The 16,395-nt window shown below is 49.1% G+C and overlaps 1 protein-coding gene across 2 annotated transcripts; it reads left to right on the top strand.

Annotated features, from left to right (window-relative positions):
• The first annotated feature begins 633 nt into the window (after window positions 1-633).
• Window positions 634-15,270, top strand: TAGLN3 (transgelin 3). Of its 2 annotated transcripts, XM_028493484.2 has the most exons (5): window positions 634-1,227; window positions 2,355-2,529; window positions 12,124-12,226; window positions 13,664-13,801; window positions 14,758-15,270. In XM_028493484.2, the coding sequence occupies exons 1-5, from the start codon at window positions 1,048-1,050 to the stop codon at window positions 14,843-14,845; spliced, it is 684 nt and encodes a 227-aa protein (XP_028349285.1). In that variant the 5' UTR covers window positions 634-1,047; the 3' UTR covers window positions 14,846-15,270. The 2 variants fall into 2 exon arrangements, with proteins under 2 accessions (XP_028349285.1, XP_007121924.1); XM_007121862.3 differs by lacking the exon at window positions 14,758-15,270 and having other exon boundaries at window positions 13,664-14,147.
• Window positions 15,271-16,395: the final 1,125 nt, after the last annotated feature.

Below are 16,395 nucleotides of genomic sequence, written 5' to 3'. Positions count from 1 at the left end.
GGGATGAAATCTGGCTGACAGCTGAACAAGCTAATGGTTGCAGCTCTGAGCCCCGCCCCTCCTGCCCCACCAGACAACTGTTCCCTCCAGGCCGGGGGAAAGTGGTTTGGCAACTCCTGACAGATGGACAGCTGACAGCATGGACCCTCCCACAGGCCTCGTTCCGTGTGCAGCTGTGCGCTGGCCTTGTGTACAACCGGCTGTTCCCCAGAGGAGGGGAAAGAATTGTGCTGCTGAGAAAGCCGCTCTCAGCGGGAGGGAGGCGGGCGGGCTAGACTGACACACGAGAGGGCTGGCTTTTTGGACGGCTCTTAGCAACGGCCCTGGTTTGACCCTCCTCAGCCACGAGAAAATAGAATCAGTGTACCATTCTTCCAGGCGCGATGCAGCATCCGCAGCTCTACGTCAAGGGGGCCTTCCTCCCGGCCTGTTAATTACCTGCTCTCTCCCATCTCAGGGTTCCTGCCTTTGCAAGTGCTCCTGGGAGGAGGGAAGAAACGACCACCACCCAGCCCCCTTGCTGCCTGAGGGCTTCAGGCTTGATTGTGAGTCATTGTGCATCGTTTCGTCTCATTGACAGACGGGACTGAGAGGGGGCTTCCAGCCCCCCCACCCCGGACCGGCAGTGTTAATTACCTGCTCTCTCCCATCTCAGGGTTCCTGCCTTTGCAAGTGCTCCTGGGAGGAGGGAAGAAACGACCACCACCCAGCCCCCTTGCTGCCTGAGGGCTTCAGGCTTGATTGTGAGTCATTGTGCATCGTTTCGTCTCATTGACAGACGGGACTGAGAGGGGGCTTCCAGCCCCCTCCCCTGGACCGGCAGGGGCTTTATTCTAAGAGTCACTGGCGCTGCGCTTTTCCTTCCCGTTTGTAGGTGAAACCCCAGTGGCTTCATTGGCTCCTTGATTTAAACCACGCCCGGCTTTCTGCCGGCTTTGCTGCTGCTGGGCCAGGCGGCCCAGCCACATCCCAACCCCGTCTGCCGGGAGCCCGGGCTGCTGCTGCTATTGTGTGGATGCCCCGCGTGTCCTCTCTTCTCTTCCAGAGATGGCTAACAGGGGCCCGAGCTACGGCTTAAGCCGAGAGGTGCAGGAGAAGATCGAGCAAAAGTACGACGCGGACCTGGAGAACAAGCTGGTGGACTGGGTCATCCTGCAGTGCGCCGAGGACATAGAGCACCCGCCCCCCGGCAGGGCCCACTTTCAGAAATGGCTAATGGACGGGACGGTAAGCGATCTCGGATGCTGGGGCGGTGGGCTGGGAAACCCTCCAGGGTCTCCTCGTTTAACGAGAGGCTACCGGAGGAGCTGCGCCTTGCCAAGCTCCTTCTCGGGGGAGGGGGACGGGAATGCCTTTATCTCTTCGGGATTGGAAGGTCTGGGCTCCCTGCACAATTCCCTCGCTAGACTAGAGGACTCTCCACCCATCCCAGACATCACAGGTTCCTTCTGAGTTGTTGGCAAATTCGAAGTCCTTTTGCTTTTTCCAGTGACAACAGAGATAAGTATTTCCTTGAGATCTCTCCAGCCTTCTTGGTGCATCAGCTCCTCTGGCGGGTGGGAGGAGGGGACGGTGGCATTCCTTCCCCCAGGGGAATAGGTTGGTTACTTAGTAAAACAAAGGAAGGGGTGGAGGGGGAGGACTCACCACCTTCCCATTCTTCCTGGAGCCATACGCCTTGGGGATGCTTAATGCCTGTTTGTCCAATGGATGGATTCTCTTGAAACTGAAGGGAATCCTTATTTGATAACTGCTTTTCTAAGGAGATGCTCCTGTGTGTTTGGGTGGTTGGAGACCGCAGGCTCTGCTGATTCCAACAAGCCCGTCTTTCCCCGCAGGCTGTGATTTACTGTTACATAACTGCTATCCCACGCTTCTGTCCGGTTTGCCCAGCGCTTTGGTTATAGGGATCTGGGGGTAACCACCCAGCTCGGCTCCTTTACACATCATCAGCTTTTACTGGATGGTTATTGAAGCCTGATTCTGATCTGCCTTTTGATAGAAGAAATAATATAGGGTCTATCATTTAATCTTTCCGGGAGCCACTAACTCTTCCCTCCATTGAAAGTCTGACATCGTGGCCTCATCACTGCACATCATTCCCTCTCTATAAACCTTCTTTCCCTCACCCAGCAGTGGTCAGGAGCAGCCCTGAGAATGGTGTCGCCCGGGTCTTTGGGGTTCGGTATGGGAGCCTGGCCACCCAGCTCAGAACCCATGCCTTCCTGGGGTGCAAGATTGGCCCATGCTCAAACCCGTGGGCTGTGCCCTGTGAGGCCCAGGATTCACTTTGCATTAGGGAGGGGTAAATGCAAAGGGAAACGCTGATTCTACCTCCCCCTTTCCCTCTTCAGGTCTTGTGCAAGCTGATAAACAGCTTATACCCGCCAGGACAAGAGCCCATTCCCAAGATCTCAGAGTCAAAGATGGCTTTCAAACAGATGGAGCAAATCTCCCAGTTCCTAAAAGCTGCGGAGATCTATGGCGTCAGGACCACTGACATTTTTCAGACCGTGGACCTTTGGGAAGGTAAAGCCCTCGTGCCTTTGGGATCATTCTTCCCTCCCCCCGCACCCTTTTGCTCTTCTCTTTGTGAAACCTTCCCACAGTGTTCTTCCACGTATCTCCAGGCGTGTGTGTGCGCGTGTGGAGAGGATTATCAGCTGTTACCCGGGAGCACTGTTCGCCTCCCGCTTTGTGATGTTCTATTGAAAGTGTTCCTCCTCTAAGGAACACACACCCCAGGACACAGCAGGGACCCCAGCAAACTAATGGGTAAACAGAAGCCTCCGTGGAGAGGAAGCTAAAATGATTACACGGATGCCTCTCCTTCCTCTTACCCCTCCCACAATGTACTTTTTCCCCACAAGTGATAGCTCCTGGAGGAGATGGGGGGCGGCGAGTATGCTTCTGACTCACCAGCAGCCAGACTTATAGACAAAGCTGCCTGGTGCAATTTTGTCATTCAATCTGAGAAATAAATAGCACCCCACCCTTTTACTAAACGATTATCTGGGAGCTTTGTGGCTATACCTTCCAGATGTGTATTTTCTTAGAGAGGGTGACAAATGATGTTTTTCTTTCATAGTCGTGAATTGATGTAAGAAATCTAACAAGGCATAAAAAGGAGATCAAGTTTCTGGACATATTTAACAATCCACCATTATTAGGGCAAATGATGTGGATGGAGGGAGGTACCGCCAGAGAATTTGGGACCCATGGTCTTAGGGCTTAGTGTCCCCTGGAGCCCAAATGTGCACACCATCCATGCGACTGTTCCACCTCGGGCCTGCTGGTGGGGGTGGGGGCGGACAGGTCCAAGCAGGGCTGCCAGGTTGACTCTGCACTCTCATGGCTCATTGTCACTAGCTGTCATCCGCGGCCCAACCAAGAGGGTGCCCAGGGCAGTGACCCAAGTGGCTCTGCTGACAGTGAGAATGGACTGACTCTCTCCTGTGATCAAGAGAATGATAGTTAAAGGGGTATTCAGATGATGGTTGAAACAGATTTCTAGCAGAGGCCCATTCTACTAAACAACTTCTAAAGAAGCCATTGCCTCCTTAATCCTCACCCCCTTCTCCGTGTCTTACACAGAGCTGGCATTTCCTGTGTCCTTCACAGATGAGGAGTTAAAATCCTAAGATGCCAATCACTTTATCAGTAATGTTTTGCCATTATTTAGAAACTCAGATATTCAGACCTTCAGGCCAGGCTATTGAACTTCATGGACACTTGCCTGCAAATCCCCACAGAATGTCACAGTTGAGACTTGGTCCCTGCTTTTTAGGTCAAAACTATGATGATTTTTCCTTGCTAATAAAAATTCCTGCTGCTTATTGATATTTTCCTCTACACTAGGCATGGTACTAGTGCCTTTCTGCATGACGCCAATCAATTCTCCTAACAATTCCAGGAGGTGGGTGTTATGAATTTCCCCATTTTATAGATGATGACACTGGAGCTCGCCCATTATTGCTCATATAGATCATATGACTGGCTAGTAATTAGCAGAGCCAGGACTCAAACCCAGGCTCCGTGATGCCAAAGAGTAGGGCCTTAACTAGTCTGCCATGCCACGCTTTGGCCAGGATGCTCTTTCCTTCACCTACACCGTGAGTGTGCTGTTGAGTCATAACAACAGTGACTGACGAGATGAAGAGGAGGGGGAGGGTGATTCAGGGCTGTGTGGGACGGAAGGTTAGAGACCCGGTACTTGGAGGTTTGTATGAATGGAAGGGGTCCCAGTGAGACCCCCCCCACCCAAGTACAGGAAGTATATACGAGGAGGAAGAAACTGGGAGGGCTATGGGAGATGGGGATCCCGAGGGTGCTTTTCTGCGTTGAGGATGCTTTGCTTGCCTTTCCCCTTTCTCCAAAGACCACACGGGTGAACTTTACACCCAGGAGGTGCTGGTAGTGAAGGGGAGGAGGATAGGGAGCAAAGGTCCCTGATAAGCAGAGTAGGTGGAAGTCTACACCACCTGCCCCAGCCCTGTGTGTCAGGTACCTCTTAGGGAAGAGGGAAGTTGAGAGGCATCAGTGTGACTGCAGGAGCCTGAGATGGGGTGGTGGACAGATGGGCTCCAGGACAGAGTGATGCTCTTAGAACAAGGGAACAAGGCAGACACTGAGGGGTCTCATTCCCAGGGCAAAGAAAGATGGGGCTTTAAAGGAAACGAGGAAGGAGACCACTCCCAGGGTGCTGTGGCTGAGATGCTATAGGCAGGACAGCTGGCAACAGAACAGATGCTTCGGAGGGTCCAAATGGCCTCTAGAGGCACCAGGGCCTGGCGGCCCCCTCCATAGAGGGGCAGCTCAGGATTGAGGTTTGGGAGATTCATTCTATTTGCTGGAGGGGCTACTTGACATCCCCCAAGTGCACTGTCTGCAGCTCAGGCTGGAGCTGGTGACCATACAGTGAAGCAAGAGACAGGAAAGTGGGTTGCTTTGAGCAGAGAAACGGGGAGGGACGGCGGCCTTGGGCGAGCCCAGCACTGAGACCCATGGAACAGCAGCATGGAGAAGTGTGAGGCTGGATCCTTCGGCCAGAGCTGCTTGTCACCCGTGAATTTAGGGATGAGTAAGCTGGAATCAAAGGGATGCCACCGGGCGGGCTGGCATGTGTTGACGTGCCTGTGTGCGTGTGAGGTTGTCCATGTTTGTGTGCACGGCTATTGGACTGGCCGTCCCCTTAGCTTAGTCTCACATTCTTCCTACTCTTCTGCACCTGGGCTGTGGTTTTAATGCTGTCCTCAAATTTCAGATTACTCACATTCACTCCTGATTCCATGCACTGTGGTCATGGTGGCTGTGGCTCTGAGTGGCCAGCCCTCCTTGCCTGGGAACTTCTCCTCCTCCTCTGCAGACATTTTATGCTCAGAAGCTCTCGGTCTCCCATCTCCCCTGCTTGGCATCTTCCTAAGTAGGGCTCTGCTTGCCCATGGCTGCCCGTGACTCTGTGTTGCTCTTATGTCGCAGATGAATAACGCCACAGGAGCCAGGGCTCGCCAAATGCCTTCTCATTTATCTTCGGTTGTTTAGACAGGCAGACGCCCCAGATGTACCCTCTCTCCTGAAACCCCTTTTAGATGCAAGGTGAAATGTTTGGAATGGACTCAGGGGCAACCAGAATAAAAGGTTCAAGGCTTTAAGAAGGAACCCAGGGCTGAATGGCCTAAAAAACAGCCCAACCACAGAGATATAGACAAGGCTCCTGGAGTTCCCCTCAGAGGAAGCTGAGGTGACCAGTTCCCTTCAGTGATGGGGGAGAAGTGAGGGCAGCTTAGAGCCGTGGAAGGGGACTGGAGAGGTCTTTCTCATGGATGAGAGAAGGTGGATGCCGGGCAGGTTACTTTGGGATTCGCCCTGAGAACCTGGAAAGGGCGGGCGGGGCCGTCTCAGCCGTGACTCAGGAGAGCACAACGGAGGTTAGCTTTCAGCATCTCTTCGGTGGAGGGAGAGGGGGAAGGAGAGAAAGGGAGGAAACAGAAAAGAAGGTGTGTGTGTGTGTGTGTGTGTGTGTCTCACTCTTGTGAGAGCAAGTGAGTGTGCTGGTCAGAAAGCCTGCAAAGAAAGCTTACCCTAAGGGTAGGAGAGTGCAGGCTCCTAAGTCAGAAATTAGACCACCCTGTTCAAACCTCTGTTTCACCACCTATCAATGAACTCTTCTAAGCTTCCGTTTTCTCAGCTGTAAAATGGGGAAAATAGTGTCTATTTCACAGGGTTGACATGGGGCGTAAATGAGATAATGCATTAAAAGTGCTTAACACAGTGCTGGAAAGAACAGACCATATATATGGTAGCAATGTTCAAATTACTATTATCATTGGCCTATTTTTTTTTAAGACTAATAGAAAATAAGGGCGGCAGGAGCAAGGCTGGAAGGGCACATATTCTGTCTCAGAATGGATGGACTTCGTGAAGCGCCTCACACAGCAGCTGGTAGGGTTGCCTGGATGACCTTTGCCCTCTCTGTCATCTGCGGTGCCTTCACCTCATTAACCATTCTCCAAAACGAGGGGCCACCTTTATGGGTCTCCTTATTGACTTTTCTCCACCTCGTGGTCATTACCCTTTATGTTTTTCCCCACGATATAGTATTGCTTTGCCAATTCCAGACCCAGGGATCATGGTACTGTGGAAAGAGCATGAGTTTTGGAAACTAGCTACATGACCTTGGTTAAGCTGCTTAGCTTCTCAGAGCCTCAGTTCCCTTCCCTGTAAACAGCACCTCCCTTGCAGGGTTCTTGCAAGGATTAAGTGTATAAAATGCCTAGCACAATGCCTGGCTAAGAGGCACTTAATAAATGTTGGCTTTTTTCTCCTCTGCTGGTAGTCCATCAGCAGCTAGCCTTTTTGGTTCCCATGCATAACCAGGCAACGAGCATTAGACACCTAGAATTCTAGAATGTCAGAGCAGGCAAGACTCAAAGGTCAATCAACTCTGATTGCTCTTCTCCATATTCCTGCTGATGAGGCTCCGGGACACATGGCCTTGTCCTGCCTCTCTGTTCCCCTCCTTGATGATTGGGTGTTGGGGAGGCTGGTTTATACTGGGGGGGCAGAGTGCCTGGAAGGTCCAAATATGTCCTCTGGGAGGTGTCACTGTATGTGTCATTCCTCAATAGCAAGAACAGAAGAGACATTTCACCCAATGTGAGAGCTGCTTTGCGATATTGTACAGTACCCCTAGTGACTCAAGATAGTACAGAAATGCCTGCCGCCTGAAGCCTCCTTTTCTCTCAGGGCAGCCTTCACCGCATTTCCTGCAAGCACTGCTCACACCACACTTGAGTTTGGCGGGCTCTTCCTGCAGCGGTGGTCCTCCAACTTCAGTGTGCATCAGAATCTACTGGTAGGCTTGTTAAAACACAGATTGCTGGACCCCAGCCCCAGAGTTTCGGAGGTATTAAGTCTGGGGTAGGGCCTAGGAATTTGCATTTCTTACCAATTCACAGGTGATACTGCTTCTGCTGGCCTGGGAACCCCACTATGAGAACCACTTCCTTACAGATTTTCTCCAGGGAGGCAAGCAACAAAAATTCATAAAGCCCACAGAGCAGCCCAACCTACCCTCTGACATTTCTCCCTTATCCAAAGCAATAATTTTTCTACTCTGAGTGGAGAATTGGGGGCTATGCCTAAGTTATTACTCAGGGAAATAAGAAGTGGTTTCTTCATCCACTGACCGCTTTCTCTGTAAGTCCCAGAAAGATGAAAAAAGAAATCAACAGTATTCTAAGAGTTACAAGGTTGAGTCAAGACTAATGTAAAATAGAAGTAACTCCAAAGCAAAGAGTTTTGAATGTAAGACTGATTTTTAGTATTGAAAGTAGAGTGTCCAACCTGACTTTACCTGCCCAGATGTGACTTCTCTGGCCTTTTTCTTTCTCTTTACCCTTCTGTTTATTTTTTCTTCCCAAAGACATGTGTAAGATAGCATGAAAGTAATAAAAAAAATTAAGGGAACAAAATCCTTGTTCAAATATCTCTATGGTAAAAGTCTTCAAACTTCATGGGCACTAAGAATTCCTAGGTCGGGGCAAGGGGTACTTATAATGCAGAACCCTTGGTCCCTCTCCCCAGAGATGACCATTTCGTAGCTGGAGTGTAAGACCACACTTGGGGAGACATTGCTTTGTGATAATGCAATAAACAGGGAATACAGTACTGTCAAGTCAACGTGTCAGTTGCTATCTGAGGTTCTGACAAGGAAAGCTACTGTGGCACCATCTCTTTTTACAACTTCGAGTCTAATATTAGCTTCCCCCCATGACAGAGAGCTAGAAGAGTCCAGGAACCTGATTGAAATCCTGAGCTGTTAGTGTAAATTTGACCCCTCTCTTTCGTGTATCACTTCCTTCTATGGCCAGGGGTCTCATCTGTAGATCACCACCCAGACTCAGTCTCATTCCTGCGTTCCCAGCATCTAGAAAATTCCCAACACCTAGTTGGTACTTCTTTAGAACTGTTCTTCTTGGAAAACTAGCTTGAGCAGCAGTTTTCAAGCTGTCTTGCCAAAGTTTCTGGGGGTACCTTTCAGGGAACAAAGAGATTCCAGGCTGCTGGAACTCTGAGCAGGCGCCCAACTTGTATCAGAGCCCTTTAACTATTGATGTGACTTCCGACTTTGTGGACAATAGCTCTGAAGCAAGGAATTACTGCTTAACAACTTTTATTTCACATCTACCACATGCCAGCCATTGGGATGCTTTTAAAAATTAAAAGCTGAAGTACTGGGGCAGTGCTTGCTTATGCATCTGGCTGCCTCAGGATCATATCGCAGGATATTGTCCCAGAATCTGAATTTTCAAGATCCTCAGGTAATTCTGATGTTCAGTCCCGTTGGGAGTCACCAGGTGAAACCCATGTATCTCAAATTTGTCTGATGGCATGAATCACATGGGGAGCTTATTAAAAATACAAACTCCCAGGCCCCACCCCAGGACTGCCAAATCAGTCTGTCCAGGGATGACCTCAAATTTCATATTTTTAAAAAGACCTTCCAACCCCATCCCATAAGTAGTCCCAGAAGCTTGGGAAACCATGTTCTGCAGCAGGCTGGGTTCTAGGCAGATGGCACACGTTGTTGTGATACAAGAAGTTCAGCTTTTTTTGCTTTATAACTGGCTCACTTCACACATCTTCCCTCATCTCACTGCTCCTTCAGACATTTCCATTTTTGACCCTCAGCTACAGGATTCAGTCTCCACAAACCGCCCCCTTCTACCCAACAGCACTTGATCTGGGCTTCTGAACTGGCAAGAGAAATGAGGCTGGAAAGAGACCCTCCTCCCATTTGGTTAGCCCAAAACACTGGAATTCTTTCCAAGGAATGTCTATTAGAAAATGAACTAGACATGAACTGGTTACAGAAGGCAGATTTTTGTTTGTTATGTTATTTAGAATCTTGACAAATAATTATTTTAACTTGATGGGCAAACTGATGGGGGACTCTGGGCCCCAACTGCTTTCTTATGCTTTCATCTTATTTGCGTTGAGACCTTGAGAAATTATTCCAGACAAAACATAGACTTATGGTCATTTGAAGTTTGTGCCCCAGATTTTGTGGGGCCCAAGAACTATGCGCCATTTGTATCCCTCCAGTGCCTCCCTCTGGCCTGGCACTGAAGCAGCCACTGCCACCCTTCAGGTCATTCCTGATCACCGAGCACCGTGCCTCCCAACCAACCTGTGCTGGGGACCCATGGGAGATGGCAGGGTGGCCTCCTGGACTGATTACAGCCTTTGAGTTCAGACAGACCTGCGCTAGATCTGGGCCCTGATTCACTTGTTGGGTGGCTCTGGGAAATTAATTAACCTCCCTGAGTTAATGTTCCCATCCACACATTGGGAGGAATCATATCAAGTCCACAGGGACAAGGTCACTTATAATAAAGTGTCTAGCCTATCATTTATAACAAATCTCTTGTCTCTGGCCCTTTCTTTAAAAAAAAAGCTTTTCCAGTTTGTTCCTGTCTAATGCCTCCTTCCCCAGCTTCTTCTGCCCCAACGGTGCAATTGCTTCCTTTTGCACTCTCCCAGGATGAGGGTGGGGTGAGATTTATAGGTCAGGGGGCCTGGATATCTTACCCTTGCCACCAACTTAATTCCCTGTGTCCTTTCTGGGTTCATGCAGTATATGCATTATGTGGTGGGGACTGGGTCTTTGGTTTAACAGAGTTTGCTTCCCACCCCAGTCTCCAGGGTAGTATCTGTGGCTGGTTGCCGGGTGCCAGGCTCCACATTTCCCCAGAGCCTGGACATGCCAGATGCGTGCTGTTTCCAACCACCAGAAACAGATTTCCGACGTGCTTTACATACAGAGTAGAGATGAGTGATGTACCTGGACCTTCCTAAGCCTCCATGTGCTTCATAGTTTCTCGAGGTTCTCTTTAATGACTCACTGCTTGAAAGCAAAACTTCTTCCTATCTCTTCCCACTGTGATCCTTCAGAATATCATCATGCCAGTTCTAGCAAAAAAAAAAATGTATCCTGTAATACAGTGACAATTACAGAAATGCTTTTCATCTGTGGAAGAGAAGGATCATTCTCATAACCTCCTCTGCATTTCCTCTCTCTGCCTTCTCAGTATTCCTTGTGCAATCCTCCTTCCATCTGCTGCCCAGGTCCTCCTTTCTCCCCCACCCCAGCTGTTCCTTGCTTCTGGGGGACTCTCCACTGAGAACCTCTCATCCTTGTATCCATCAATCCATCCCACAGGGCCTCAGGATCCAGGAAATCATTCTGTGGTTAATGTGGGACGGGGGATGGGGAGAGAGGCAAGGAAAGAAGGATCTGCTGTCTCTCTCCTCTTTGAATAAATGGACATCCTGACCTGGACTTCCTCTGTGGGCCCTAATTGTTTATTTTGTTAGAGTTATGCTCCATTCTCACTTTCTGTCTGCCTTTCCCCTGTAATTCTGTATTCCCCGGTGACCGGGCTGCAGCAGCCCAGCCGGAGATTACAGATGGTTCGCTCGGTCTCAAGAGGACCTTCAATGTTTGCCCTTGACTTTCACAGCCCCTGCCAGGCTGAATGCAGCCACCCTCCCCCAGCCTAGCCCTTTAGCTTTTGCACTGCACACTCGTACGTGTACCTTCGATCTGGTTCTAAATTGCGGGGCTAACCACACAGTAGCATCTTTCCCTTTCCTTGTCCGGGACACGTCTGTCCGCTGGAAGGGGGGAGGGGAGAAAGGATGGGAAGAGGAGGCTGCCATGTAGCCCAGTGGGTGAAGGGTCCCTGGGCTCCTCGGGTGACAATGTCCCCCTCCACTGTGTGAGGGAGCACACCACACATCTCTCTCTCTCTCTCTCTCTCTCTCTCTTCCCCCTCCACTGTGTGAGGGAGCACACCACACATCTCTCTCTCTCTCTCTCTCTCTCTCTCTCTCTCACACACACACACACACACACACACACACACACACAAGCCATTAATTTGTTGTCTCCCTTTAGCTCCTCTCAAGCAGCACAAAATGAAGAGCTTCTCATTGTGTCATGTTGGAGTGCTCTGTGTTGATTTGCTTTTCTTCATCTGCCAGGCCTCCAGCCCAAAGAACCAAGTGGAGACTCAATTTGATGCACATGGGTGATTTTAGACCCTTTTAACCCAGATAAAGTAAAAGAAAGAAGCCACCTGGGCTTTGGTGCAGTTAACCCACCAGTAAATTTCTTTCCGGTTTCCTTTTTTCTTTCCAGTCCTTACGAAAATCCTCTTGTGCAGACCTCATGCCAGCTTACCCACAGCACCTCCCCTTACCACCGCCTGTAGAACCCACCGAGGCCGGGGCCTCTGCTTAGGGCAGGGACCTACCGCTGTCTGAGCTGCTCAGTGTTTGGAATGTGTTATTCATGCAGCAACTGTGAATAGATTAGAAACTCGCTATCTCTGGCATGTACCATATAGAGAATTATTAGCCAGGAGATTTTTTGCTCCTTTCTGAGAAGTTTGGCCATGGTTGTCTTCAGGCCACTTTGAGGAGTATCTTGTATCCCTCTCCCTTGAATGTGCTCACCTACAGCCTCCTATGAGAACTTTCTTCCCAGAGGTCCAGCCCCATCCTTCCCTCTTCCTTGGCCCTGACACATGCTTGGCTTTAATCTCCTTTGGCTTCCAGGGAAGGACATGGCGGCCGTGCAGAGAACTCTGATGGCTCTAGGCAGCGTTGCAGTCACCAAGGATGATGGCTGCTACCGGGGAGAGCCATCCTGGTTTCACAGGTAAAAATCCCTTCCCAGCCACACACCCTCTCCCTCCCCAGGTAGAGGATGATTTTAACAAGAGCGAGCATCTGAAACCTTGTAGCTCCCCGGAGGCTGTTTTGACACAAAGTCCAGCCTAGCAACAAGCACTCCCAGCCCCATAACCAAATCCCTCGGAGCAAGGAAAGACCCGATGCTGCCTGTTCAGGCCAATATACCACCCAGGGCAGAAGTCGTTGGGCCTTTCCTACTAGATACCTGGATCCTCCAGCTCTGCCCAGGTTATGTGTCTCTTGAGATTTGAGCTTGGTTTCACTAGGAACCAAGTAGCCCTGAATCTACTCATTTATTTAATTGTTTTCCTCACGTAAGGAAGGGAAAACATGTTTTATTTGCCAGGAAAGTCCTGAGACAGTCCTGTCATCCCAGCATATCCATTGATAGCGCTGTCTGTCACTCTCAGAGGAGGCCTGAAGTGGATAATAAGTTATATCGCGTCATGTCAGTAAAGGGACTTTCCCTAAAGAGATTATTTGCTTGGTCGTTTGTTTTTTTTTGTGGGGGACAGGTAGCAAGGACGCTTAAACTCCACCCCTAGCTCAGTGAGAGATGAAAAGAGCATGTTGTAGCAGATAATTGACTCTTCATTCCCCTAATCCCCTCCTCTTCTTGACAGTTATGAAAAGGTACCAGCTTGTGACATTTTAAATGAAACTGGTCTGAAAAGCTCCTAGATATTGGCCAGTTGAAACCCTGGTTTTAGCCCCCATTTTGTTAGTGATCTACCATGGTCTATGTGGCCCATAAAACCAACATTATTTACTATCTGGTTCTTCACCAAAGTCTGCAAACCTCTGGTCTAGAGTAGGAAATTTCCCCTCTTAATACCTACATCCCTCAGCTTTAAAGTGGGACATTAATCCTTGGCCCCATACAGGGAAGGTGGAGTAGGATTAGTGACATGATTTGTAAGAAGAGCTGATTTTAATTTTCACAAGGGCTTGAGGTAACTGTGAGAAGGGGGGACGGGAAAGCTGTCTGAGAGCAAAGTATCCAGAGAGGCAGCACTGGTTCTTTGCTGTGGAAATTCTGGAAAATCACCTGAGCTTCTAAGATGTCGAGAGGTCGTGTTTCATGGCAGGGCCCGTTTGTGGTAGGACCACAGCCCAGGGTAGGGCCATATTTCATAGGATCATAGCCCAGGGTAGGGCCATAGCCCAGGGTAGGATCACTGCCCAGGGTAAGGCCAAGGCCAGGGTAGGGCCATAGCCCAGCATAGGATCATAGCCCAGGGTAGGGCCATAGCCCATAGGGCCATAGCTCATGGCAGGACTATAGTTCTGTATAAGGCCTGCCCTTCTATTTGGTGACCCGTAGAAGAGCCTGTGTAACTGCATATCTTGGAAAAGTTTTGAAAACAGAATGACATTGTTTCATCTCACTCCCTCTACCCAGGAAAGCCCAGCAGAATCGGAGAGGATTTTCAGAGGAGCAGCTTCGCCAGGGACAGAACGTAATAGGCCTGCAGATGGGCAGTAACAAGGGAGCCTCCCAGGCAGGCATGACCGGATATGGAATGCCCAGGCAAATCATGTAAGACGCTGCATCCCGCGACCCAGTAGAGAGGACGAACGTGCCACACCACGGTCTCTGTGATAAAGAAATAGTTAGTCACCTTCTGACCTTCTCTTCTCAAAGCCTCCTGTCCCTGGTTTTTGCAAGTGCTGCATTTCTGCCGCGAATCCACGTTGCCTACGGCTGCCACCTTCTGTTCATTTAGAACTATGCAAAGACTCCGCTTCCTTCCTCTTCCTGAGCTCCTTCTTTGCCCTAAAAGCCTTCATTTACCTGATTATTTATTTATTTATTTATTTGCCCAAAATTTCCCTCCTCAACTTATAGAACGCACCTAATAAACAAATTAGTCTTGTGTCTTCAAGTGTAAAGTTCCTTCCTTGTCTTAGGGACTTTGCAGGCAGGGCTGGTCTCCATTTCATTCAAGAGGCCAGCTAGCTGTAGCAGTAGAAATATAAGTTAACTTTGAGGAAGCCCTTGCAAGGTTGTATTGCTTATCTTGACAATTGCAGTAGAAGTTTAGGAACAGTTTTGCCCACTCTGACAGCCTAAACCCGTGAGTTCAAGGACAAGGTCTTTGGCCCCCACATAGTTTTTGAGTACCTACCTTGTGCTTATTATGCCAGACTCTGGGGGGAACACGGGAATGAGCAAGCTGAAGCCCCAACTCTTCAAGAGCTCTGCTGTAGATGCTCAGGAACTATCTGATGGTGGTTTTATCAGCTGGACGGGTGATGATTTGTTGAAGGAAAGAGCAGTTTTCCATTCTCTAGCAATAATCTTTATCCCCACAGGCCAGATTCTGGGTCTGATGCAGACATTTATACAGTTTCTTCATTAGCCAAAAGTGAAAGCAATGTAGATTGCTCTCTTACAGTTGTTTACAGGGTCTAGCCCCCTAAAACTCTTGGACATTGTCTAAGACTGAGATCTAGCTAAGATGAGAAAGGTTTTAAACATTTTCTCATCCACAGAAAACTTAAGAAGGCAAGTACGCCCGGGGACCACCAACTCCTGTTACTCTTTCCTACCAGTAGAAACAAAAAAAAAAAAAAAAAGTGATGCATTTTGGGACTTCCCTGGTGGTGCAGTGGCTAAGAATCCGCCTGCCAGTGCAGGGCACACGGCTTTGAGCCCTGGCTCCGGAAGATCCCACGTGCCGCGGAGCAACTAAGCCCGTGCGCCGCAACTACTGACCCTGCACTCTAGAGCCCGCGAGCCACAACTACTGAAGCCCGCGCGCCTAGAGCCCGTGCTCCACAAGAGAAGCCACCGCAAATGAGAAACCTGTGCACCGCAACGAAGAGTAGTCCCCGCTCGCTGCAACTAGGGAAAGCCCGCGCGCACCAATGAATACCCAACTCAGCCAAAAGTAAATAAAAATTTTTTTTAAAGTGATGCATTTAGTAAGAAAAGAAATAAAGTCTTTCACTCATATAATGAATTGTTAATTAACAAGAAAAAATAAAATAAATGAAAATATAGACACTGCCACACTCTAGATGTAGAATGATGATTTTTCAGACTGCATTCTATGCAGTTCTAGGCTTCCATAGAGAGTTTTGTGGGATTCCCATGGGACTGGAGGGTGGTGGGGAGGAGGCTGAATTCTGGTCCCTACTCCTGCTTCTATGAGAGCGTTGCTCATTTGATCTATTTTATATATTAGGATCCAGCATAAGATTTTTAAAGACTTTTAATATTAAAAAAAAACAGGAATTCATCCTCTAGGATCCCTAGTGACCAATTCAATCACTGGTGAATTGTCCATTCCTGAAAAGATGTTATATTAACATGCACCTGAATTCCTTTCTCCAACTTTACCTTGGATTTGCCATAAAAGCAAGAGAGAGAGGTTGATGGATCCCCCCCAGAATGAAATAAAACTGGGAGGAAGTTCCTGGTGAGAGATGGAAGGTGGTTAGTTTCCTGTTTGGGATTGGGAGGTGAAGGGCATGGGAAATAACCTCCACCAGCGGTGTGTGGGACTAGGTGTGAGAGAGTGCTTTCAGGCTATGCCTGTTCTATTCTCCGCATGCCCTGGCTCCACCACTGCTGTGCCAGAGACACTAAGAGGTGGAAAAGCAGCCCAATCTAGAGTGGTGCAGAGCCCAGCTGAAGGGAGGAGCAGGTAACACAGCAGGTTGCCAGCACCCAGGCGTTTTCTTCTCCCAACATGATTCCACTGGCCCTGACAGGCTCCCACCCCTTCAGTCCCATCAGATGCTTACAGCCTGGAGATGAGGGTGTTGAAAAGATGTGAGGTCCTAGGATGGAGGTTTACCCAGAGTGCTTGGGATTGAGACAGGAAGTAACAGAATGAGAGAGTCCAGTTTGTAATTCCAAAAACAATCTGCCTCAATATATTTCCAGCTCCAGATATATATTCCCAACAGAATCGATCCAAGCTAGGGCCTCAGATGTTCTTCCTCTTCCCCATTTTGCATTTGCAGTCAAGGTAGCAGATAATCTCAGGGAAATGTGAGCTCACGAGCAGCAACTGGAAGACCCCTGAGGAGTGTAAGTACTGTCATCTAAAGACACACTGGAGCACTCTTACCAGATGAAGTGGAATTTGTGGACCAGAGAGAAGAATCATTTACAATTAGTCT

Source organism: Physeter macrocephalus, chromosome 1 (assembly GCF_002837175.3).
Source record: "Physeter macrocephalus isolate SW-GA chromosome 1, ASM283717v5, whole genome shotgun sequence".
Lineage (NCBI taxonomy): Eukaryota > Metazoa > Chordata > Mammalia > Artiodactyla > Physeteridae > Physeter > Physeter macrocephalus.
This window is presented reverse-complemented; position numbering and strand designations above follow the sequence as displayed.

What these genes read in the sequence shown, in the direction of transcription:
- TAGLN3 (XM_028493484.2), top strand. Translation starts at nt 1,048, where the DNA reads ATGGCTAACAGGGGCCCGAGCTACGGCTTAAGCCGAGAGGTGCAGGAG. An exon ending in GAGCCATCCTGGTTTCACAG is followed by an intron (nt 12,227 to 13,663) that starts GTAAAAATCCCT and finishes CCCTCTACCCAG; the next exon opens with GAAAGCCCAGCAGAATCGGA. An exon ending in GGAATGCCCAGGCAAATCAT is followed by an intron (nt 13,802 to 14,757) that starts GTAAGACGCTGC and finishes TCTCATCCACAG; the next exon opens with AAAACTTAAGAAGGCAAGTA.